At 39.9% G+C, this 27393-nt stretch overlaps 1 protein-coding gene across 1 annotated transcript in view; it reads left to right on the top strand.

Moving 5' to 3' along the window:
* The window catches only part of CEP112 (centrosomal protein 112), a 203614-nt gene that overhangs the window by 70270 nt on the left and 105951 nt on the right, over positions 1 to 27393 (top strand). Inside the window, 2 exon segments of the mRNA XM_033138892.1 lie at positions 16292 to 16427; positions 23614 to 23721. Of these exon segments, the coding sequence (XP_032994783.1) occupies positions 16292 to 16427; positions 23614 to 23721 (244 nt within the window).

A 27393-nucleotide genomic window follows, 5' to 3' on the forward strand; every position in this document is an offset into this window, starting at 1 on the left:
ATGGCTGTTGCTAGATGACAATTCAGGGAGGAGCCTGATGGAGCTGGGCTTTGAGTAGAGCAAAGGAGATGGAGCATTTCATTTTTATCTTATAACCAGGCCTTTGGCTGATTAACATTCTATGGTCTTTAAAATGTGTTTGTGTGTGTGTGTGTGGGGGGGGTTATTTGTGCTCTCATTTTGTATTATGTTGTCAGCTGCCCCGTAATCTTTGGACGAAGGCATACAAATCAAATGAATGAATGAAAGACCAGAGTATGATTCGGTTGAGTGTTGTTCAAGCAAACAAATGCAGGTTTGAACAGGAAAAGTTATTAAGTTAAATAGAGCAAAGGTTGTTTTTTTAATCCCCTAAACCAAGAAATAAAATGTGAGCCTCTAATAGAATTGTGTTATTCTTATATCTACGGTGAAAATATTTCCATGCTATAATGACTGGTTTTTTCAGTCTGCCCATCAGATAAAGAAGCAGTCTTTAGGTATGTAGATTGTTTGTTGCAGTAAGTTACTTTTTTTATTCTGCTTCCACCTTTGTGACAATTAAAGTTGTAGTTACATTGTATTCCAAAGTCTAGTCTTGCTCTTGCATTAAAGTATCATATAACTAAATGTTTCCAACTAGGAAATAATAGGGTGGCCGCAGCTACTTTAAATTTAGGAGGTTCTGTTCGTGACATTTTTTTAATTTACTGTATACGTTATAACTGACTCTGCCATATTTCATGCTTCTGGAATTGCCTGGCACCTCTGCCACCCTTTCCACCAGCAACGGGGAATGTTTTCCATATCTCATGGTCAGTGCTTAGCATGGTCCAGGGAGACTGTGAAACCCCCATGGCCATGCACCCCTTGCATGGAGATGGTCATTTACTTGAGCTATGTTCCTGTCCCCCAGCACCTTCCTGGAGTACCATCAAGGCATGTTTCAAGGGAGGCACTGGCTCCTGCAACAAGCAGCCAGTCTCCACACCACTACACTCCATCTGAAGCCACAGAGCCTTCATGGTACTCAGCAGACTTCTGCTGGTAGGGGTATTTCCACAGATAAAGACTCCCTTCTGCCAGGGGACATAGGCCATATCCTAACTTGCTTCAGCCCAGCAGATTTGTGGGTTTGAATTCTTGTTAATGTGCCTATGCTTCCATTGGAAGCATGTTTAAAAATACTCTTTTCTGCTTTGCAGTTCTCATAATTGCTTCACATTTCCTGTCAATGCTGATTTATATTTAATGTTGGCAAACTAGTCACTGCCATGTTCTCCTTAGTGGAAATTGTTTTAATATAAGTTAGTGTTTCTTTAGAAAGTAATTTAAAATGTCTACACACCATGACTGAACACATAATGCCTATATAATTACTTAGGGCAAGGGAGGTTCTTTCTGATTACTGTATGTTAGTTGAATCATAATGGCATGTTATGAGGGACAGATCACTTATTAGGCTAAACCTTTCTGGATGTAATCTCATTTGCAATGAATACAGAAAATGGGGGGCTGGGATTACATTGCTAAGTATATACAGAGTATACACCAAATGCTGAAAAGTGGGGTTTTTAAGTGTGTGTTGAAAAAGCCGGGTTGGGTAGGTTAAGAAATGTAAAAATGGTAAGCATAGTAAAAATGGATGAAAGAAGATACATTCATAAACAAAATGACCTGGCCAATTAAAAATGTGTATGGGCATGCATGCAATGAAACTAAGATCCAGAGCATGTTCTTTATGCACATCAAGTCCTATCAAGTACTTAGATGGCTATTGTTAGGAGCACCATGTACGCTGTGCTTTAAGTGGGGTATGTATTACATTAGCAAATAATTTAGTTCCATATACAGTAGCCTGCTTCGCTGTCAGCTCTGAAATGTTAGGTGTAATATTGGTGATTCTAAGATCTGATAGTTGTCTAAGCTATTTGCACAGGGATATTGTTTTCCGATATGTGACTTGCAAGTGCTGTCATTAATTCACTTTTCCAGCTGTTCTCATTCTTTCACTGGTGATCTTTGCACAGGGACCTGATACATTTTGTACTACATGGATTGATCTACATGAATGGCAGATCAACTACTAGTGGGCTGCCACAGTTCCATAAGTAACTAAATATAAGAACAGGAATATACTTCATTCTTGCATCCTGTTCAGCTAACTTACACAATAAACTGATATTCCACAGTAGGGTGTTGGTGTGATCCATAAATTTGGGGGGACCGGGACCACAGAGTTACTTCACTTAACACTACTCTTGTGTGAGATCAGATATTATTTTTCAAAGTGATCGCTACCCTTAGTGCAAGCTTGATTGCAGTCCTCTACACCAGAGAAAGGGGACCTGTGGAGTTCCACATGTTGTGGACTACAACTATCACTGACCATTGTCCATGTTGGCTGGAGCTGACAAGAATTGGAGCTTAACAACATCTGAAGGGCAACAGGTTCCCCATCCCTGCTCTACATAGTTTTCTGGGAGGAAGCCTTAACTGAGATCAGTGGAACTTAATTATGAGTAGAAATGCATAGAACTGCACTGTTACTATATTTGCTTTGATTGTACTGTAGTTGTTTTCTGCAAGTATGTTATCCATAGGCCATAATTTTCCACTGACACTCATGTAGCTTGGTGAGTGAAATGGGTCAAACACACATTAAATTGTCAAAAGCATATGTGGATGTGATCTACGATCAAGTGTTTGGTGATGGAGATTATGATGATGAACCTTTATGTTACTTTCCTTACCTGTCTTGGGAGCCAAGCCTAAAGCTGTTGCAAGTGCTGATGAGAGAGCCAGTGTGGCGTAGTGGTTAAGTGAGGTAGACTCATAATCTGGTGAACTGGATTCAATTTCCCACTCATCCACATGCAGCTTGCTGGGTGACCTTGGGCTAGTCACACTTCTCACCTCACAGAGTGTTTGTTGTGGGGGTGAAAGGGAAAGGAGATTGTTAACCACTTTGAGACTCCTTAGGGTAGTGATAAAGTGGGATATCAAATCCAAACTCTTCTTCTTATAGAACAAATGCTTACCCACCAACTGCTTAAAATTCATTCTAAAAAAATTTTTATGTAAGAAGGTAGTGCCACATATCTTTCTTTGGTGTGTACATCTGATCAGATCTTGTTTAAAATGAAAGGCTTTGCACAATGTCAGTGTTTGGAAGGTCAAGCTTTACAAATCTCAGCGACAGTATCATATACTGTACAGACTTCTTTTCCACAATATGCAGAAGTTGGTATGACATTGTGATCATTTGGATAAGATAGCCCGTTAAGAATATATATATTTTTTTAAATATTGTCTTGTTCTTTGGGAATACATGAATAAAAAAACACCATTTTGTCTCTTGTAACAATATGTGTTGGGAGTAATGTGGTTCTTCAGTGACTTCTGAGGGTTTGAATGCTAGTGTGCTTACTGAGGGGTTTTTTTTAGTAGTAGATTGTGACATTGTGGGAAAAGTTGATAACTCCATTGTTGGTACTGGCAATAAGACTTACATAACTTCTACAGTAATTGCTTGCCTGCATGTCTTGCTTCATATGAACAAGATGTCTGTCATAAAATAGCGTTAGACTCCTGAAATGTCTTCATCTCCCATCAAAAGCTTGTCCCTCTCAATTAAAGTTGTCTTGACATCTATTTAGGAATTATCACCCTTTGTATGATATATATGTCTAAATCATTGTGCTATCTTTGTGGTACATCAATCAGATGAGTACCCTGAACACATCATGTGAGCTTAATAGAAGAATTTACTCAATACATAATCAAATTATATGATAACCAACAACCTCATTGCTTCTAGAACTCAGCATTCCCCAACTTCTGATATGAGAACGGACGCGGGTGGCGCTGTGGGTTAAACCACAGAGCCTAGGGCTTGCCGTTCAGAAAGTCAGCGGTTCGAATCCCTGCGGCGGGGTGAGCTCCCGTTGCTCGGTCCCTGCTCCTGCCAACCTAGCAGTTTGAAAGCACGTCAAAGTGCAAGTAGATAAATAGGTACTGCTCCGGCGGGAAGGTAAACGGCATTCCGTGCGCTGCTCTGGTTCGCCAGAAGCGGCTTAGTCATCCTGGCCACATGATCTGGAAGCTGTACGCCGGCTCCCTCGGCCAATAAAGCAACATGAGTGCCGCAACCCCAGAGTCATCCACGACTGGACCTAATGGTCAGGGGTCCCTTACCTTTAATATGAGAAAAGCCTGTTGGATCAGGCCAATAACCTATCTGGTCCATCATTCTGTTTTCATAGTGGTGAACAGATGACTGTGGGAAATCCACAAGCAAGATTCAAACATAATAGCACTCCCCCCTAAAAAAAAAAAAAAAGGTTTCCAGCAAATGGTATTCAGACGGTTTCCATCACTGCCTCCAGCTGTGGAGGAAGTCCATAGTTATCATGACTAGCAGCATCGCTAGCCCTCTCCTCCATGAATTCTCTAATCCTCTTTTAAAGGCATTGAGATTGGTGGCCATCACTGCCTCTTGTGGGAGCAAGTTCCATAGTTCAACTATGCGCTACATGAAGAAGTGCTTTATTTTATTTGTCCTGAATCTTGCAACATTCAGCTTTATGGGTTGTCCAGGAGTTGCCCTTGCAGAAACCCTGCTGGTCCTGCTTCAGTAAGACTTATTCTTCTATATGCTTGGTGTTTGGTGGTTTGTTTGTTTTTGGTTGTTTTTGTTTTAAAATCGCCCTCTCGACCAAGTTTCCCTGGGATAGATGTTAAGCTGATCAGTCTGTAATATCCAGGACACACCCTCCCTTGTCCCTTTTTAAAAAATTGATGTTACATTGACTACTTTCCAGTCCTCAGGTATGGAGGCTGTTCTGAGGGACATGTTACATATTCTTGTCAGAAGATCAGCATTTGAGTTCTTTGAGAACTTTTGAGTGAATTCCATTTGGACACAGCAATTTGGCAGTTTTTATTTTGTCCCTTAGGCCTAGAACTTTGAATGCTTCCCCCCCCTTTAGTGTTATAGTTTCACATATTGTCCTTTGACATGTCGGCCTGCGTACCCATGTGCCTTATCTTGTGTTACTAGGATTGGTGTTTTTGATCTAATGTGCCCTGCACATCATATAGCTTATAGTTAAAATTTATAATGTTCTTCTTTCAGAATTAGCTAAGATTTTCCTGGTGCAAAATTCACAGAGAGCCATTTGTTAAGTAAGCAGGTTCAGAGGCAACCCGTAAGGTTTTGTGATTCTGTTTCCAAGCCAGACAAGACACAGAGCTGAAAATGGGCTAAACTACCGGTAAGTGTGTATGAGGATGTTGGGGGAAGATATTGGATAAGACTTGCCTTCCATATTGCTAGTTGCAGACCTGCCATTTTTTTGCATAAATGAATATCGGAGATATTCCTGTGGAAGATTTGCACAGAGCCATTTTTTTTAGAAGTGGTGTCTAATGTTATTTAATTGTGGCTTAGGGAATGTGTCATGAATGAAGTCGCTTCTGAAAATTTATATGGCAAGATTAAAATTTCCTCCTTCTTCCTTTGGGTAGCACATCACATTTCTGTAGGAAGAAGTTTCCAAATCCTTTGACATTGTGGTTTAGACCTGAAAGCCAGAGGTTGAACATAGAACAGCCTGAATTAATATCCCACTAGATACTGTGCAAGGGGTATGCCCACTCTTTCGTTCCTCACCGTTATATATGCCAGGAACCACCCCACACCCAGCCTGAAGATATGGTACTGACATCCTTTAACTCAGAGGACTCTACTACAGAAGACTCAGGAAGGCCTGAGACCTTGCTTTGCCTCACTGCAGAGTAGGACGGTATCATGAATCCCTGAGATTCTGGAACCTCCATAGCTATATTGGAGAATGTTGAGGTTGTTTATTGAGTGTGGATGTCACAGTTGTTTTGGCGTCCTTATCCTACGGATCTAGGAACTCTGAGGTTTCTGAACACAGGGGCCAAGTTTCTGAACATTTTAACATGGAATGGCAAAGCTGATACGTTATAGGGGCTCAATACTGTGTTTGTGACATTACTGTATATAGATGCTAAGTACTCTGCTCATTAAAAGAGTTGTATCATGATGAGAGTAGTAATCTTTGTGATTTAAAAACTGATATATGCAGGGCTGAAGAGGTTGATTATCTCCCCCCCCCCCCACTTTAATATTCTTCCTCTACTCCTAAATCATTGGGGAAAAGCATCTGTTCTCCACTTGGTACTCTGAGCATCTGAAACCATTTAGTCCCAAAGCAGTCAAAGTTTCCATCATATTGTAAACATTCCTTTAGTTCTAGTGAACATGCTGACATAACCCTCACTCTAGGGGGCACAACGTAAAGTATGAACAGAGAATAGAAAATATGTGGAAACCTTTATTTTATAGTCACCATTTAAAAGAATAAGTATCCCATTAACTGTTTCGAAACTGATCCCACGCCTTATTTCTCCACAGGGCCTATTAATGCTAGTTAGATGCTTATAACTAAAAAATAAATAAAAACTTTCTGCACTTGGTTTCTCTTTAGGCCTATTTCTAATGTACTACCGGTATCTTCAACAGGATAGGTACAGTAGGTGATGGATTCACCACCATGATAAATAACTTGATGGTTACAAAGTAATATTACATGATGTGAAATGAACTAGCATTTCAGAAGAATTTCTTTAGGATGTTTTGTTATTGTAACTGAACGTATTGCATGCTCACATTGTATGTCAGTGCCTATCAACTATTCTTATGCCTCTAGAACCTTAAAATCATATTGGGGGCTATCCATCCAAACTGAAATCCCTCCCACCCCGTTCAGTGATCCCACCCAGTGTGATGATTGTTATCAGGTAGGCCAAGCCTGCAGACCCAGACAATCACTCTGTAGGGCAAATTCCTTCCTGCCCCTGAATACAGTGACCACTAAATTACCCAAAGGAAAGTCAATGCAGGGTTGTTGCCTTCTGAAAGGATAGTCCATAAACAAGTTTAATAAAGGGAGGGCAGGAGGGATAGCCAGATGTAAACTGTGGGGTCTCAAATCCCCTGCAGCTCGCCTTAAATACTCCCAGAGTAGATCTTGATGGACAAAGTCTTAACCCAGGTCTGTCCTGGGATCCCCACCCACCAGGAGCTAAGCCTAAAGCTAATTGGCTCTCGGGGCTCTTGTCATGTTTCCCAGCCCTCCACATGGCTGAGAGGAGCAGTCAAATCACCCCGTCTGGCACGCTGAGGCTGGGAAATAGCAACATATTTCCCCATCACCCTGCCAAGGCAGTAAATGCCACTTCCAGTAGGGTTGAGGGTGGGGAAACAAGTCTCATTTGCCATCCTAGACTGATACATATAAACCACATACTATGCTTATATTCTAAGCCTGCTTATCCAGAAATATAACTGTATCAGACTCTTAGGATTCTAGGAGATCGCAATGGGAGATGCCAGTTCAATGTTTTTACCTTTTGGCCTAGGGTTCTGTGCTGTCTCCTTTGTGTTTAACAACTAGATACCATATTAAAAACACACATTAGAACCCCTAACAATCCTTCCATATTCTATATCTATTATATTTTACAAACATACCTACAAACAGCATTGTGGAAATAGATTTTAAACAGCCAAAACCAAAAACTAGGAGGAGAAACATTCAGCAATTTCTAATCAACATTATAGAATAGCACGTTGGTCAGTTAATCTAATGGAGCCCAGTTGTTTCCAGTAGTGAATAAACTTTTCTCTCCTTTTTGAAGGTATTTGCTTTTAAATGGCTATGCCTGTATTTTCAATAAATCTGTAACGATATTTGCAGAAGCTGACATATTGATGGCAGACAACTCCAAATCCCCAGATGCTTTATCCCAGATCATCCAGGAACTGGAGTAGGCTGCCCCTAACATTCAGCTCTGCATCTCCTTGGGGAGGCTGTGTTGGTCCTGATGGACCATTGAATGCGGACAAACATAATTGCTCCTTGTTAAGAAACAAATTGTTCCAGTGTTAAGGTGTCAGCCTGTTCTGAATAGGGCATGAAAGATCAAGTTTGCAATTTGGAAGTACTATTTTCCATCTTTTCCTATGGATGCCTTTGGGATTTTGGAGTTCACTGTCATCGGTGTGTAGACTCCTACAGGGATAGTTAAATTAACAAACTTGTTGATAATACAGAAATGGTCATTCAAAAATAAGAGAGCTTTCTCTTAGGTATTAGAAGAGACTGGACATCAGAATAACTGAAGCATTTGCTATTTTATTATGTTTATTATCAATTGCTAAATGTTTCCCTTATGGATTTTGTTTTTGTTTTAAAACTGTTTCCACAATGCTGCAGGTAGATTTGTAATTTGTACTTATGGCAACTCACAATTATTTACTCATGATGGACCAGTCAGATCTGCAATATTAAGTTGTAGTGTGGAGTCCCCATATTCATTGTTCCAGCCAGTTGGCTGCTCTTCTCTAATTCTCCATTCTATTCCCACTTCCATCAGATTTTCATTTGCCAGTCTCCCAACCCAACCAACAATCAGTTAGCATTTCTTGCCCACTAAACATGCTTAGTCCTCCTTGGGGTGCCCTTAAGGGTTTTGCCTACTTAAAGATATTTTGTTCTTCTGTTGACTACCTCTAAGCTCATTGGAACCTTTCTATTGTGCATGGATGCTGCTGTTTTGGTTGCAAAAGTATCCATGGTCTGATAATTAATTCATTATTAGTATATAGGATATTGGGGATTATGTACTTTTAATTTTGTATTTTTGATATGCTAATATTAATAATAATACCCAAAGGAGTTTTCAGTTGTGGCTTAGTGTACTAAAAATGCTGCATACAGTTTATTTGATGTTAACATCACAATATACACAAAACTGTATACAATTTTTCAATTAAATGCTTGCTTTCTTCCACCCTAAACAAGAAATTCCATATTACATTCAGAACCACTGAATAATGAACAAGCCTGTTGTCTCCTTAAAATTTTGGTTCATTTGTCTGCAGTGATGAATGCAACTTAGAATGCTTTCTAGCAACTCCACAATATTAAAGTGCCCAGGGACAGGACAGGGATGATGTTTTGAAGGCAATAAATATTTCAGCTTCACATTTCAGCCTTTCTTCTTTATTCCTTTGATCTGGGTTTGGTTTAGTTATCATTCTGCTTGAATGACTTCACACTGTCTCTTCCCCTCCTCCCCCTTCTCTGAACAAAAATAGAAATTCTGCACATATTCCAGGTTGGGATTTTTTTGCTGTAAAAGATGGCCATTCTTTGATTCTGATAACTGCTGCTTAAATAATGTATTTAATTACATCTTAACTCCAGTGAATAGTTATAAAAAGGCTTATCTTTAATTATGCAGTTTATTGTCTGTTTTTTTATTTCACAACTAAAGGACAGAAAAATAGCACAAATATGAAGGATACAGTAGGTAGCCGTGTTGGTCTGCCATAGTCACAACAAAATAAAATAAAATAAAAATTCCTTCCAGTAGCACCTTAGAGACCAACTAAGTTTGTTCTTGGTATGAGCTTTCGTGTGCATGCACACTTCTTCAGATATCTTGGTATCTGAAGAAGTGTGCATGCAAACGAAAGCTCATACCAAGAACAAACTTAGTTGGTCTCTAAGGTGCTACTGGAAGGATTCTTTTTTATTTTTTATTTTGTTTTGGTCAGGTTTCTGTGAGCTCCAAGGAGAAGTTGGATAAAGGCGGTGTAAATAGAACTTCCCTTTGGAATGCCCTAGTATGTTGTCTATGCACATGTCTGTAAACTGGTTTACATATCACTTTAAACAACAGTTAAGCTTCGTTGTAGTATAAAGGTGAAAACATAGCATGCTGGTATATGAGGCTAAAATTGTGGCTGCTTTTCTCCTCCCGTGCTGCTGGGAGCTAAGCCATGGTTTGGCTTACGCCTGAATGAGGGCTTGTGGTTTCTTTCCCCCAAAGAAAGCATGAGAAGCAAGCCAAGAAGCAACCTTCATGTTTTGTTTGCATAGAGACAAACTCATCAACCAGAGTTTGGATGTAACACAAAGCCAAACCATGGCTTCCCTCCAGACAGCAAAGCAGAAGCTCGAGTAGGAAAGGAGCAAAATGGCTACTGTTTTGTTCGCATGCACCAGCATTCTGCACATTCATTTTAAGTCATAGTTAAGCATAACTGTGTTTTAAAGCAATGCGGAAACAGTCCTGTATATGTACACTGTGAGTAGAGAAGCAGGACTCTTCTGAATCCTGCAGGGATTTCTTGTCATGCAAGCATAAATTATGTTGAAAATGTGTCTAAGTCACCAGTTGATGGCTGTTACATTTTGTTCGCATTTGTGTGTTCCGCAATATGAGAACAGAAATGTTGGCATGTTTGAGGATACATGTGTTCCAGTGCACATCCCTAGAAGTGGGAACAATAGTCTGTTTCCAAATAAGAGTTTATGCCCCCCCCCGGGCACATCTGTTTATACCCTACAAAATAAACATATTTTACCCTGTATTTAAAAATCTTTTCACCAGCCAAAAGTTCAAATGTCCACAGTTATTTCCATGGATAAAGGCCCTCTAATAATGTTGGGTGATTCATAGTGGCCTGCTTTAGAGAAGAAGGCATACATCCCTCTGCCTTAGAATAGTAGAATATATAATATCAGAACTGCTTGTCACAGTTCTTTTGAAGATGCAAAGAAGTCAGGAAGATGAGAGACTAGGGTGCAGAATATTTTCATATGTAATATTTTATCAAGGTGCCTGACAGATCTTTCAGATTTATTTCCATATCCTCATATAGGGAGTGTCATTTATAAGCTCATTTGTACAATTTCTTTCAATGTATTTCCTAACAACAACAACAACCCACAATATTTTGTATGTATAATACAATAAACTGCAGGAAAAAATATCTGGCTACTTCCCAGAAGATTTACAGCTGTTTGTAAACACTTTAAAATGTCTAGATGGAAGCTGCTGTGTTTTACTCTACTAATTTACAGTCTATTCAGCCACATAGCAGTTGTTGCATCTCAGGAGCATGCTGAGATACTAAATATCTGCACAAATCTTAAGTACAGGAGCTAGATCATCATTTCCCTATCACTTAGTAAAGTTGAAGAAAGATGAGGCTCTCCTGGAAGTATACTTTGGAACTGTGATACCAAAACAGAAATGGACTATCCCAAACCCCTGTTCTACAGTTGTCCTTAAGAAAAGAAACATAGGTTGTTCTTTCCCATAGAAAGCTTCTTGGGAGAAAGTAAGGCTGGATGGGAAGGTCTTTGACCAAGACGGAAGAGTGGAAATAGTTTGCAGAAAATTGGGCTTATCTGTTGTCTCCCAAGTCCGAGAAATGTGAACATACGCACTCTTCCTTTTGCAATGGCTCTTCATTTCTTGACTTCCATTACAGCCACAGGTCTCTTCTGTCGGTGAAGTACCTGGAATTTCCAGTGGTAGCCTTGGCTTAGTGACTGTTGCTTAGCAACATGAGGGCCACTCTTTCTCTTTATTTTTGTCAGAATATGTGTATCATCCAGGTTTAGGTTGTTTTAGTGGCTTATGGAAGCAGCTGGGTGGGTTGTTGTAGGTCTCTGGGATGGATTGAGAAATAAATGACAAATGCTACAAGCTCCTGATACTTTCAAGTACTTAAGTACCTTAAGACAAAAGACAAAAATGATTCTTATTTGATTTATTAAAACCTGCAGAGGCTGCTCCCTTTCTTTTGGGCAGGAATAGTAATTAGAATACCCAGGAGGTTTGGGTGTGGGTGTGTTTTTGTTGTTGTTGTTGTTGTTTGTCCGAGAGGTATAAATAAATTGAAAAAGTATAAGAGAAGAAATCAAGTTCCTGAATAAAGTTTCTCAGGATTTTCCTTGTAATGAATACTCTTGCTAGTGAGTTTTATTGGTATTTCACAAAGTTTGTCCCTGGAGTGGAGTGCAGAAACATCTTCTGCCTGATAAACTTTTTAACTTTTATCCTGTGTTGGGAAATTTATACACCAGTCAAACATAAATCCATTCAGATTACGAGGTGTTTTAGGGCAAAGTGGGGGAACAGATCAGGCTGGCTTGATCTACTGGGTTTTTAACAGAAACCTGTGGACCTGTTAAACCAGGCACCCCCAAACTGTGGCCCTCCAGATGTTTTGGCCTTCAACTCCCATGCTCCCTAGCTAACAAGACCAGTGGTCAGGGATGATGGGAATTGTATTCCAAAACATCTGGAGGGCTGAAGTTTGGGGAAGCCTGTGTTAAACTAACTGAGTCATTTGCAAGGTCTTAACTCCCTAGTGTTTCTTGTGGCTTTTTAATATCTGAAATAAGTGATATCAAATGGCAAGTAGTTCCAGAGGACTTTTGAAATGCTGAAATAGTTGTTCTGTTAATTGATTTGCCCTTAACCTTATGCACAAAGTTACTGTTGAGTTGGGGTGGTTATTACAAGTAATCATTTGTGTTTTGACATGTAGTAAGCCACATATATATTCAGAGATTATTAGTATACCATTAGATCACCCCTAGTTTTAGTTGATCTCATTGTGAATATTTTGGTATTATCTCTTCTGTACAGAGTTGTTTTTTATATTTTGGAAGAGAGATGGAAGTGAAATAATTGCTTAAACACTTAAGACAAGTATTTAGAATACATATTCTCACTTTATTTGTGCATTTCTTCCTTAAATTGTTATTTAGACTTCATAGTCATGTTTAAATGGAGATTATTTACGCAATTCTGCTAATTCTGTAACCATATCCTTTATACATTGAGATGAAAGAATTTTTTTCTTACAAATAAATTGAGGCCAAAGATTAAATTCGTGCTTTTAATATTCATGCCAGCTCAGTTTTTAAGGGATTTGAGTGATGTAATTGTATTGTATTGAGCACTGCAACAAGTAATACCGGGGGTGGGAGGGAGACCTTCAAAGTGAATATTTTAATGCTTCATGGAAACAACACTTCTCAATATCCTGGAGGGGAAAAGTTGCGAACTACAAATTATTGCTGTAGATGTAGAACTGGCTTCTGCACCCTGGAAAATCAATGGAAGCTGATTCCTGGCAGGCAACTTCTCAAGAGGTTGATGGTTGAAATACATCAGAAATGAAATCAGATTCCTGAAGCACAAACAGATTTCAATGCAATTATCACAGAGAGTAAGATGGAGTGTGTTGGTTGGTTTAGATAACGTAAGTATCAGCCAACAGTCTGAGAAGAAAAACTTACTTTGCATATTCAAGGGCAATAACATTGAATGTCATGTTTTCAGTTCATCAGCAGCTTCTGTTCACCTCTCTGTGTCCCTTCAACCCAAAGGGTTTCACAGGAGGCAAGGTTGCAGGTTCGATCCCCGTATGAGTCAGCTGCATATTCCATCATTGTAGGGGGTTGGACAAGATGGTCCTCAGACTCCCTTCCAACTATACAGTTCTGTTATTCTGTTTTTATTTGTTTTCTTTCAAGCGGGCTGAATGTTGATGACGCTGCCCAAGTACATGTTTTCCTAAACAGCAATTTGCAGCAAGCTGCTTTTTCATGTTTGGTAAGGGTGCAATCAAAACCCCGGCTTTGCAGGTTGGCAGCGCTTAACAGAACGGTGGGACCAACACTGTATAAGCAGCCCTGCTGCTCACACCACCGGGATGAAAGTGGGGGCAAATAAAAGTGCCAGCTTGGAGCTAGAGCAGAATTCAACCTGAATTGGGTCTGATGCACTCATGAAAAGGGACCTTTTCAGGACTTTCTACAGGTTTCTATTAGTGGGGAACCCACCAGTAGCCCTTCTGCCTACCTGCCCATTTGGCGAGTGGGACAAAAAACTGCACACAATCCAGACCCACACAAAGTGTTGTATGTGTGTGTGGCGGGGAGGGGGGGTTGAATGGCAGCGTTAGACTGCAGTTCTACACACATCGGAATTCAATGGAACTTCCTTCTAGGTAGTGCAGCCAAAGCTAAAATTAACCACTATCTTTAAAAGACATAGATCACTATTTATTTATTTATTTTTAAAAAAACCTAACACTCCAAACCTTTCAAAACTTCTATCTAAGCCTAGTGGAAATTATTCTAGAGTTTACATGCCTATGAGCCCTTTTTGTTGAATTTTACACACACCCCCGACAGCAGATAGCCTGTCAGTTATATCAGATTCAGTTTGATATATTTACTGTATTAATCATTGTGACTTCATAACAGTGTAGAAATATGTCAATATGCAGATCTGTAGAAACGGAAATGTATTTAAAAAGTAATAATTTTTCTATATATAAAGGCAAAGCTAGCAAAAAAAAATTATTTACAAATATACAAATCTGGAAAAACAAAAGCAGGCATCTGTTTTATGTATCATTGTTTTTGTCAGCCATTTTGAGTTTATAAAGAAAAAGGGTTAACAGCTTTCTAAACAAAATAAACATAAAATATATATTACACGCATGTATTGTTATATTAAAACCATAAAGAAAGCAAGTTAGGTATGAGTCCTAGATTTGGGGTGTGTGTGTAAAAATCACATTTGTTTTGTTCTCACAAAATAGCAGTCTTTTTTAAAAGAAAAACCCACCACCTAAGAATACTCACATATAAGAGAGAAGTTGAGAGGAAATGTAGTATAAACAATAACTTATACCATGGGTTGGCAAACTAAGGCCCGGGGGCTGGATCTGACCCAATTGCCTTCTGGATCCGGCCCGTGGACGGTCCAGGAATTGTGTATGGATCAGCGTGGGGATTCTGATCGTTTGGGCTGCACCATTTCCCTACCCCTCTCGCTCACACACCGTGGCGGTGCCTCCTCCCTCCCTCCCTCCCTCCCTCCTTCCTCCTGGCTTCTCCCCGTCCTGCCTAGAGAAGGAAGGGGGCTGGGCTTTGTTGAGCTGTGGTTGGCTGAGCCCCATTTTAAGCAGCCCCTCTTCGGAGCCAGCCCTTTTGCGCCGCTCATCATCCCGCTGCTGCCTCCAGCCCCTGCCACTCGCAAGGCACAGGTAAGCAGCCACCGGGGCTCATTCGGTGCTGTGGAGTAGGGAGGGGAGAGCTGGGGGGTTGTTGTTTTTTTAAAAAATATAGTCTGGCACCCCACAAGGTCTGAGGGACAGTGGACCGGCCCTCTGTGGAAAACGTTTGCTGACCCCTGACTTATGCCATAAATACAAGGAGAATTGAAAATAGGCATGCTTGTATTCATGGACAAATAGGACCTGCAATGTGGAGTGCTTCTGTTTGGTGCTCTAGCCAGCCATTCATAGTATCTTCTAGGAAGTTGCTCTGGTCTCCCCACCCAGTTTTTCATTCCCTCTGACCAAAAGGCTGAGCACGTTCAGTCATCATTGGGCTACTTGGGACTGTTTCCTTCCATTCTTTTTTTGTACGTCTGCAAACCCTAGAGTTTCTCCTAACCTGCCCTTTTGTGCATGGATGGTGCAGTTTCGGATATGTAAGGATCTACACCCACCCCTGAACTTTGGGAATAGGGGAAATGATTTATTGCTTTAAAACATGTCAGCTGCATGCATCATACCAAGATCAAAGGTTGTTACGAGAATAAGAACTTGTGCATAATTCTGAAAAAGACCATATTATGGTCAGTTGTGATACTTCAGTTTCTAATGCTCCTGAAAGCTGCATCTTTAGTCTTTAAAAATTAGTGTTCACTGTTTGACATTAAGATAAAGTGACTTGGGATAATCATACTCTTTTGAAGCGTAAGTTGTGTCACCCATGCAAATGCTGAATGGATATCATAACTGCGCATTAAGATTTTTCACTAAATTGACTTGAGAAGATCCCAATGTGTGTCATGTTCTCCATACTTAATAATCTGACGTATACCAGGCAGCAAGTAATCCTCTTTCTTTCTTAGAGGAGATGGTGGAGGGGATATACTTCTGTTGATGTGTTAATGTAGGCATATACTGTAACAATGCAGGCATATATATTCCAAATGTTTTCTTGATTAAATATCTTTGGATGATGTGTTAACGTTACTTAATGGAAGATTAAATAAAAGGGTTCTATGGGGTACAATAAAGCTGCACTACTTAAGCTTCCTTGGTATAGCTGAAAACTTTGAAGGTGAAATAACCTGCACAAGAAGCTAGTCCTATGTTTGGGCTCTTTTTGCTCAATAAGCAAGTGAGAATAATCTCTGATTTACCATCCAACTTGTTGTTCTCTCCTTCAAAGTATTGCTAAGGGAAGTTTGGCATAACCATGGACAGGAAATTAAAGCCTGAGTACTACTTTAAATGGATAGGGTTAAAGGCCTTTCTTCTACACAAGCGCACATGTTCTTTTATTTGATACTTGAACTATGAAAAATTTCTCTGACTTTCTAGGGAGAAGGAGGAGCAGCTGACTCGGGCGATGGAGGTACAGAGGCTGCATGCCCAGCAGGCTGATGCTGCCCTGGAGGAGTTTAAGCGGCAGGTGGAGCTGAACTCAGAAAAAGTCTATGCTGAAATGAAAGAGCAGGTGAGGAGGTCACAATGCCAGCCTTTCTGCAACTGTCTGTCTCAGTGGGGAAGCATATTCTCATTTTATATTTCCAGAAACATACTTCACTTGATAGTGCTACATCAAACTCTTTCACAATGCAGCGGCTTTGCCAGCAAGTCAGAAAAAAGGATGTTAGCCGTTGATTTATCTTTATAACAAAGCCAGGATTGACATTGCTATAAAACTATCCATAGCAGTATTACTGATTAGGGCTTTTTCCAGAAGTTCCAAGAATAAAATACTAGTTTATGCATTGTTCTGGGTTGCATCTTATCTCCCATTTTTCACATCTCTTATTTCTTCTTTTTAATGGAAAATTCACTTTAGATCTATCTAGCCAATCTCACTGTTGCGATAATGTGAAAGTCTGGCATGGTAGGAAACCTTTCTCCTCACTTCATTACTGAAGCCACTTGCATTTAATTTCAGTCTTGCAGTGCAGGTAAGGCACAATATTTCCTGTGAAAGGGTCATAGATATTCTCTCGGATGCAGCGGCACATGACTGTTTAAGGAAACCAAAAAAAAAAAAAAAAAAAAAACAAGGAAAAAAAAAAAACACAAATGAAAGAAATGGAGAAAGGGCCATGTAAGCATGGCAAATGGCAAGTGATATATTTTTAAAACAAAAGGAAAGGGGGGAAAACCCATTGTCATGTGAGGCTCTGTTTGCTGAGTGAGTTTTAGGGAACCGTGTACCACTGGGGTAGAGAGGAGGAAGGATTTGCCAGCCAATTTCTTATAGGCCAGTGGAAACACAGGGATGCAGTAATATATCAGTGATGGGTGGGAGAGAAATGAGAAACAGGAGTGCAATTACTTCAGAAATTCTAAAGTGTTTGTCTCAATATACGTATAGTGCAATATAGCCTTGTTCAGTGGTTCATTGGTTGTGTATGTGTATATTGGTACACTTATGAAACCAGTAAATAGCTTAATTTTTAGTTTGAAAAAATGGGAGGCAAAATGATAGCTGCAGGAGATGGTGTCTCCAGATATTAGGTTTTGGGCAGAAAGAAGCCAAGTTGGATGGAATAGCAGTGATGCACCCCCTCTCACTCCACAAAGGAACCCCTGGTGGGAAGGAACATCACATTTGCCAGCTCCTTGTGGATAATCTGTACACTGGGGAGTACACATAGTCTACACTCTGGAGCTGCTGAAGAAGCCACAAACTTGTAAAAAAAAACCACCCCAAAAAATAAATAGACACAGGACTTTTTTTCTTTAAAGTGTTTAGGGGTACTCTCATTTTCCTACTCATATTGAAATACTGCCCCCCAATGAGGCCAAACTTAGATTCACAAAATGTTTAGGGGTATGGAAAAAAGCACTGAATAGACCTGTGATAAAGAGAGTCTCTTTTCTTGGAAACATCTGTACTGTGTAGGGAACTCAGGCATATACTGAGTTCTATGGCTGATTCCTTCAGCAGCTCCCACACCCATGTTCATCACAGTTACAGTTGTTGAATGAAGGAGTCCTATTTGACTGCCCATAAGAACACTCAGGAAGATTGCTTATTTAAACACCCAAGTGCCCAGAACTTTCCAGAGACCACTGGTGGTAGTGCTTAGGCAAAACAGCAACCCTCCTTCACATGTTAATCTGTCTTTGCTCCCAAGGTCATGTTATTTCTTATCCCACCCCAATGTCCATATGTTGACTGTGGATGTCTAAGCTTGAGGACAATATATGCGTAGACTTCTTTGGGAGCTGGAACTTCATGCACCGGTTCAATTCCTGTGAAACCCTCCATGTATGGATTTGCCCTTCTCAAATGTTTGTGCTCAATAACGGATCTTAAGGGGTTGGGATGGGCCAGCAGGGAAGCCCTTCAGCCCCTTTCTACATATCTCTTCCCTTACCTCAACCCATTAAGAGTAAAATGCAGCATTTACCTCCACTCCAGTGCTGGTGTGGGTGAAAACCCTGTCTTTTACATTGTATATTCTTCTGCACAGAGCAAAAGACAGGGTTTCCAGCCCTCTGAACTCCTGCGCTGGAGAGGGGAAGGCTGTAAATGGTGTGTGTATTTATTTGTGCATGTGCATTTGTGTGTGGAAGAGAGAGGGAGAGATGGCTGTTTGTGCAAGGGTATGTGTTATGTGGTCTGTATGTGTGTTTGTGTATGCATTCCCATTCATTGGCTTTACCCACTGTTGATATGTGGTCCTTAGGCTTTAAAAGCTTAGCCACCCCCGTTTTACATAGATAAGCACACAAACTCACTGTTTTTGATAGATGGTGATGGAATCAGTTTTAAGAAGTCATGAATACTTAGCCAGTCTTAGTCGTAGGGGTATTCTTACAGGTAAATTTTGCCTAGAACTTTCCAGAAGTCACTACGTGATCTAAGAAAAATTGGACTAGGGCAAGTGCAGGTTCATTTTAGTGGGGCAATAATACACACTTGGGATCATCTCCCAGTGTCTGGGATTTGTCAGCAAACTGTATCTATATGCAGCCTAGACGCAGAAGCAGTCTGGCCCATGGAGACAAAGACTTGTTTGAAGTAAATATAATCTTCTGTTAATCAGTCAAAAATTCATGATTCTGCATAAGAGGCCCCTTGAGGAAATGTTGGTGTACCTGCCAACTTGTGTGTCTGATAGCCAACTTACACATATTTCCTACCGCTTGAGTTTCACAACATATTTTGGTCAAATTGTTGCTTGCTGTTACATCAGAACCAGCAAATTATGAACAGGCTGAGAAATTAAAGGTAAAGGGACCCATGACCGTTAAGTCCAGTCACAGACAACTCTGGGGTTGTGGCGCTCATCCCGCTTTACTGGCCAAGGGAGCCAGCATTTGTCTGCAGAAGCTTCCGGGTCATGTGGCCAGCATGACTAAGCTGCTTCTGGGAAACCAGAGCAGCGCACAGAAACGCCGTTTACCTTCCCGCCAGAGCGGTACCTATTTATCTGCTTGCACTTTGACGTGCTTTCAAACTGCTACGTTGGCAGGAGCAGGGACCAAGCAATGGGAGCTCACCCCGTCGCAGGGATTTGAACTGTCGACCTTCTGATCGGCAAGCCCTAGGCTCTGTGGTTTAATCCAGCAGAACATGAGGGGTAATAGGGAGCATTTGAGCACATGGCTTAATCATTTAATGCCTGATCGTGGTTTGGTGTTATTTTTGAATTGATTAAATCCACCTCTGTCATTGGTCACAGGGATTCGGTGTGCTAAATAGCCTGGGTCCAGGTGCTAAGGTAGACTTCACATTTGTTCTAGTTAACACTGGAGCTCAGTTAAACCTTAAAAGTTCTGCTGCAGTGCATGCAAAAAGGATCAACATGGTAAAATGTTGCAGTTCAAAGCCCATGGCTTTTAAATTCTTGAATTTCTGTTCATAGTACAATGTTGTATCAGAAAGAATTATCTTCTTTTTTATGTAGCTATTGATGGCATAAAGATAAAGTTTTAGTGACACAATATTTTATATAGCCTCATTTTTTCATTTTAATCTTTATTAAGAAAGTAAGTGTGGACAGTATTGTGGATTTTTCAGTTACTATAACCAATATTTTATTTATTAGACTATATAATTTATGGCTTTCTAATATTGTTACCATCTGCTTTTTATTTTGCCAAGGTTCATGGCTATCGCAATAATCAGATGTCTGTTAATGGGGCTGTTGATAGAATGCTAACTATGGAGGTGTGTGTGTTTTCTCTCTGTTTGTGCCCAGTTCACTGTTGAATATTTCCGCACTTTAATAATTTCTCCACGTCATTTCTACCCTTAAGCCTTGATTCTACTGCTATGAACCATGCCAGAGTTAAATGAATATACAGTGGTACCTCGGGTTACAGACGCTTCAGGTTACAGACGCTTCAGGTTACAGACTCCGCTAACCCAGAAATAGTATCTCGGGTTAAGAACTTTGCTTCAGGATGAGAACAGAAATCTTATGGCGGCAGCAGGAGGCCCCATTAGCTAAAGTGGTACCTCAGGTTAAGAACAGTTTCAGGTTAAGAACGGACCTCCATAATGAATTAAGTTCTTAACCCGAGGTATCACTGTAGTCACTGCCAAAGTTTGAACATATCACAAAACATGATGCATGTATTGCTCACCATTGGAGCTGCCGGGGGGGGGGGTCCTATGAAGAAGGCCCCAGATGCATCTGTGTTCTTCTGTACACACAAACAGTCACTTACAACACAATTGATTATTGCAGTGTTCTTCATTTGTGAAGGGTGATTTTGATGGGTGGTTTCAAATCAACATTTTCTTTGGTTTCCTTATGTGGTCAATTAGCAATTTACAGTTGATGTGCTGCATATGGACTGTCGACTTCATGATGGCTTAACCTAATCTGAAACAAAAAAAATGGAAGTGAAATAATTGGCTACTCTACCGGGAGAAATGATCATATAAATAATGTCCACTATTTTAGCTCTAGTGCTTGTCAGTCTTGTCAAATGTCAAATCCAGGCCACACTTTTCATTTTTATTTTAGAGAGGGATTTGGTATTAGTATTTTTATTTATGCAGTGCCATCCACATAAGCATCCCCCCCCCAGGGTAATATTAGTTTTGAAAAAAGGCCCTTATCTAACATTCAAAAGTTGAAGGAAGTATGGAGATAACAGAAAAAGACAGGAAGAATGTGGGGAAATGCAATCATACGTCCTTAAGCTTCATTTTATGTGGATCTGAGGACTGGGGCTTATACCATTACATAATTTGTTCTAATGTGAAATACATTCTTTGTCACATTTGTATCCCACTCAACCTTGTGGAGCCAAGGGTTGCACACATGTGATATTCCCCATTTCATCAGTGGGTCCGAGTCCACCTTTTTGGGGTGAAAGCTGAGAATCGCTGTTGAGGCTGTTGTTGCTCCTTTTGCTTATTGTTTGAAATGGCCTAACTGATGGTTTAAGTATTGTATGGCTTACTTGTTTTATTTTAAACTGTATGAGTTGTATTCAAGAAGTCATGTCATTAGCTCAAGGACTTTCAACTCTGCAATAGGATATCCACTCCCTATCCTCTCCCTATGCCCCTTCATCTGTTCTGGGGAGTTCCCCAACCCTCCAGAGCAGATTGTGGGGTGGGAGGAGTCCCACTGCACAGGTAGAAGTCATTGTGCTAACAGGGTGACTTGGTTGGATACAATCCTTTGTGTAACCCACTTTGAGACTGCACAGGGAAGAGTGGTCAATAAATGCACATAAGAAAATAAAAGCCAAAATAATATTTATAAACAGGGGTGGTATTTAAATTGGATAAGGATTATCACTAAATAGCAAATAACTGTAGCAAGTGGTTCTAACTGGGGATGGAAATTCTGCACAAGTTGAAATGTGACGTTATTAGAACTCCAGATTTCCCCCCACCCCCCGCCTTATCTTCTCACTACTGACAAAAGTTGTGTACTTCCAAGCAGCCACCGCCAGAGGGATTGTGGGTATCTTCCAGCTAAATACCTCTGATAATACTTCTGATAATCTTGGCCTTCCTTTATCTCTTGAGACTATGAACTCTTCAATCACAGTATATCATGCCCCTGCTATTCCCTCCCAAATGCTACTATGGGATGTTACTCCTGCGAACCCTAGTTTCATCACCCCACCCTTTTAAAAAAAAAAAACACTGTTGCATCAACCTTCATAGTCCAGTTAGCAGAAACCAAAAACAACACAGGATGTGGTTCCCCCCTTTTCTTTTAAAAGAATACCTTTCTAAAAATATTGAGCACAAAGTGGTAGTAAAAATCAAAGAGTCTCAAATGTTTAATTACACAGCTAAGCAAAGACAAAATTAAAGGTGCTATACAATGCACCTTCTCTCTTCAACATCTGACTTGCTCCCTATGATTCGAAACAGCAAACATTTACCTTGAATTATAGTCTTTTTCATCTTGAGTTCATGCTCATGAATTGGAACTTGGGGCACATGATGTTCTCCTCCTTCCAGATGAGACTTCCTAAAAGCTAGCCTCTCTGGATGTTCATTTGTATATGTCTTTCTAGATAGCTTCTAGCAAGTGATCTTTTTCATTTAGCCTACAATTTTTATTTGTTTTCAGTAGATTCTGTTCTAGAGGCTTCTGATGTCATTAGTTTTAGTACCCATCCACTACCTGAAACCCCCCCCCATTTGTTTTTTTTTTCTATTACTGTGAAAAAAGCCTGCTGACACCTCCCTCTTTGTGCATAGGTGCTGCTCTTTTGGCTACATAAACAAAGGCACTCATAGTCTGAACATCAGAATTAGAAAGGATGATGATTCTACTTAATTTAGGTCTCTGGAAGCATGCATAACACAAATCTGACCACTATGTTGGTAATACAAATACAGTACTGTAACTAAATTAGGAAATAAATTAGGAACATTACTTGCCTTTTTTCAGAGTGGAACCATTGGTCTGTCTTGCACAGTGATGCCAACATTGACTGGCAGTGGCTTTCCAGATTTCCAGATAGGGATCTTTTCCCTATCTGGAAATGCCGTAGATTACAATTGCATGCAATTTTTCATGCACAAACTGTTGATGATATTTGCTTGTTGGATTTTCTATGCCACTTCTATGTATAATACAATAATATCAACTGTATCTTTGAACTGTATTATCACATTCAGAATGCAAGGGCAAACAGGCAAATATTTGGTTAAATAATCCAGGTATATTTAGCAAGCAAGTCAAGTCAGGTAGTCTATATTATAGAAATAAATGTAGGAAGCCAGGAAAGCTTGAGCAAAAGTCTTTCCTGAGTGCAAGTATGATGACCCCGGTGATGACTGTTTTCAGAATCACTATATTGCATTTAATTACTACAGACAAACACATTTATAATGAAATTCAAACACAGTTGCATGAGAGAGGAAAATAAAGATGGAATATTCTCCAGCCAAAGTCCAGCATTTTAAACTGCCATTGTTTTAAATTAAACACTGCAACAAAGTATTTTAGATGCAAAACTGGAGAGAGCTCAGCACTGGTTTCAGCCTCCCAGTGAAAAATTACTAAATTTTAACTGGATTGTGCTGGTGGTCTTGTCACTACAGATATTGTATCCTTGAATCACCCTCAGCAACACACAACAATGCTACAGGACCATTTTCAGCTGTTTGACGGCAGGAGAACTGTTATCAGCAGTGTCTGTCTTGAAGTAAATGTTAAATATTGTTTCTTACTTTCTAGATGGAAAGAGTGGAAGCAGATCTAAGCAGATCAAAATCTCTCCGTGAAAAGCAGTCAAAAGAATTCTCCTGGCAGCTTGAAGAGCTCAAGCAAAGATATGAGCAACAGGTTAGCTATCTAGCTTTAAAATAAATAAATAATAAAAACAACAAGTCCTCTAGCATTTACCTTTTGACACAGCTGGGCCCAACTTGCATTTCCTTCTTAAAAAACAATAATATTGGATGTTGTTGACTTAGGTTTCACAGGCAGCTCGTTAACACAAAGTTTGCATTCTTTTCTATTGTTTACACTTTCCAGAGGTTTCAAATTGCGTTTGGTGTATATTGCTATATCTCAAGATGTTCCAGACCCTGGTTTCCTGAACTTGAAACTCATCTCCTTTGTTTAAATCCCATATTATCACTTCATAGTTAAAGCAAGCCATGTTTGTAAGCCAACAGCCATGGTTTCACACTACGGCTTGTTGGCAGAAAACAAACCATGAGTTGCCCCTCTGCCAGAATATCTATACAAATTTCACATGAAGTCTTCTTTATGATCTTCTGCTAAATTCTTTTTTCTCATCTCTGCTTGGATGTCTGTTATTTAAAACTTCACACTAATAGTTCATTCGGTTCCTTTTATGCTGTCTTTTTTTGCAACTAACAACAAGATAACTTCAGCGTGAGTCATTTCTGAATATTTCTGAACTTTATCATGGTCTCTGCAGTATTGTATATCGGTTCTAAATATCCCTTTTAATGGTACCAACTTTTCATTCGTGCATTATGTAGATTCAGGTTCTACAGCACTGTGGTGTATTTCTGTCTTGAAGGTTGTCATGCCTTATAGGTAAAAGAGTGCATTCCAAAATGTTGATTAAAGTGAGTTATAATTGAGCCCTAAGACAAAACAGGTAGTGTATTCCTCTGCATTACATATAAGATGCCTCAGGTGATACAATGATGTTGCCAAGGCAAAGCCTGTGCTTTGAAATATACAGCCTGGAATGTTCAAATGATACCTTGGAACATCATGGGCGACCTCTGTGCTTTCTCTCCACCTGGAATGCAATGTCCCCAGCCCCACTAGCCTTATCCAAGATTCAATATAATGTCAGCTGCAGTAAGTTGCTGCCTAAATGAAACAGATAGGAAGAGGGCCTATGAGTACTCCATCCTTACCCTTCATGTCTTTGCTGTGGAGATGCTGGTGGACCAGATTTTACTGGGAGGTGGGGGAGATGTGGCCTTCTAAGGATTTATCAGCTAAACAGAAAATTAGCTTACAGGTAATAGCCTGGGGGTTTTGTGAGCAGTGGAGGGGCCTGTCATAGGTTGCCAGAAGAGTGGGTGGTTTGTTTTTTTGCTGGAAGAGATGACTGGGAGCTAAAACTTCAGTCAGGTAGCATGGACAAGAAACATGATGTGGTCATCTTAGATGCCTTTATTGATGAAGCCTTGTTGAAGGATTTCAGCACTCTAAATGGGACAGTTGTGAATGATATGTGGATTCCAAAATGGACATCGCCTTAAAACTTGATCATCAATTGAGATTTGAATCTGATATCCTGATTGCAAAAATGTTAGTGTTAAGTTTGGTTAAAAAACAGCAGTCCTTGGTCATGTTCATGAATTTACATATTAACTTATCTATTATTTCTTCCCTTCTTTTGTAATTTACTCTGGATACTTACTGGTAGAAGAGCATGATATGAATACCAAAATATTAAATAAGCTTAACCCTTAGATTTGTATCCAGCAAAAATAATAATTTATTAATTCAACCACTTAGTCTTGCATTCTAACATCAGTCAGCTGGATGCCAGTGGTTCACAGGGCATGCGGTTAAAGGTGAACCTGTCTTTGTTTCCATTACTTGGTATTCAGACAGCTATTTTGTTTCTGTGATGTGGATGTCAATAATAAATAGCTATTGACAGACATATCTGTGGATATGTTTAATCCTTTAAAAAAGTAATCTAAGATGGTTACTTGTGCCATATAGTGGTAGAATATTCTGGTTAGACTAGTAAACCTTGCTTGATTTATTTATTTATTTATGTCAGAGATTTAAAACTCTACCCTGTGTCCAGATAAGAGCACAGGGCACCTTACAACACAGCAAAGAATATAATAATAATAATAATAAACTTTATTACGGTCATAGACCAGCAAAAGAGAAAATAAAACGATAGTACATAATATAAATATTTCTTAAATATCGTTTTTTAACAATACTATTTCAGATCCCATGTTAGATTAAAATTAAGCTAAAATTTAAAGGGAGATAATTCCATTTAAGTATTATCTGCTATGGCTTGGTGGACGGCTTTATCGCTGTTGTCGGTTGATGTCATGACGCGTCTCTGTCTTGCCGCATGATAGCAAAATTTAGCTACAGTCATAGTTCGCTCTGGGTTGGTGTCCTCAGTTAAGTATCTAGTCAGCATTTCAATTGAACGGCCTGGTAGATTTTTTAATAGGGGTTCGATTAACTCCTTCCTCAAATCTCGATACAGAGTGCAGTGTAGGAGAACGTGGCTAATAGATTCGATTTCCTTGAGATCACAAGGACATAGCCTCTGTTCTATTGGGATCCGAAGATATCTACCAGTTAGTAACGCCGAGGGTAATGCATTAAAATGAGCCCTAGTAAAGGCCCATCTGTGTCTCGGGTTTTCTAACGTCTTTAGATAGATAGCTGGGTGGTTTGGGCGGTGCTCATACAGTTGTCTGTACGTTGAGGGAAGACGAGTTAAGGTGTTTTGGTGGGCGATATCAGCAATTCTTTCCCTAATAATCTTTTTCGCCCTATCGCTTCCCATAGATAGAGTAGTCGCCACCGGCAGTCCATACAAGGCTAATTTCTTTTGAATAGTCTGTTCCCAAGTGGATTGAAAACTATCAGTATTGATTAAGGGGAGAAGACCATTTGGGGACGTTTTCACTCTTATCCAATACTGTAGAGCTGATTGCCATACTTTAGTTTCTACTTCCTGCACTCCAGCTTCCAGTCGTAAAGCTGCATTAGGAATACATTTAGGGGTTAGAGTTATAGATCTTAGAAAACCCGACTGAACTTTCTCGTATGCATCCAATTTGGAATTTATCAAGAAGGGTGCGCCATATAGTAATTGGGCTAGTGGTTTGGCCGCAAAAAGCTTAAGGGCTGCCGGGATATAATTTGCCCCGGTTGTTTGATGATATCTTACAATCGCGGCTGCACTCCTTTGAGCTATCAAGGATGCATATTTAATATGCGCCGTGTTTTTTCTGGAAGATTGAAAGACTACGCCTAGATACTTGAAGCAAGTCACCTGCTCAATAGGTTGGTTATCTATTTGCCACCTTAGTGTTTTCCTTTATTAGAGAATATCATTATTTAGTTTTTTGGAAATTCACTAATAGCTGTTCCACCTTACAGTATTGCTCCAGTTATTTAGTGCTCTCTGGAGGCCAATAGGGTCTGTGACAATATGACCGCGTCGTCTGCATAAAGTAAGATAGGGATCCTTTGATTCGATAGTTTGGGGGGATGCGAGTCTGCCTCTTCCATCTGGGTGATAAGAGAATTAATGTAGATGTTGAACAGATGGGGCGCAAAGAATATAAAAAGTAATATAAAATTAAAATTAAATCCTTGTGCACCATTAAAAAATGGAGCTTCCCACATAAGGTTTAACAGTGGCTAAAGTCAACGTTGGGAATTGGCATTCCAAAAGGAGTTTATAGTAGGACACAATCTGAGTCTGAGAGTCACTTTAAAAGAGCTCTACCTATTTCTTCATCAAATGTA

The sequence above is a fragment of the Lacerta agilis genome, chromosome 2 (assembly GCF_009819535.1).
Source record: "Lacerta agilis isolate rLacAgi1 chromosome 2, rLacAgi1.pri, whole genome shotgun sequence".
Classification (NCBI taxonomy): domain Eukaryota; kingdom Metazoa; phylum Chordata; class Lepidosauria; order Squamata; family Lacertidae; genus Lacerta; species Lacerta agilis.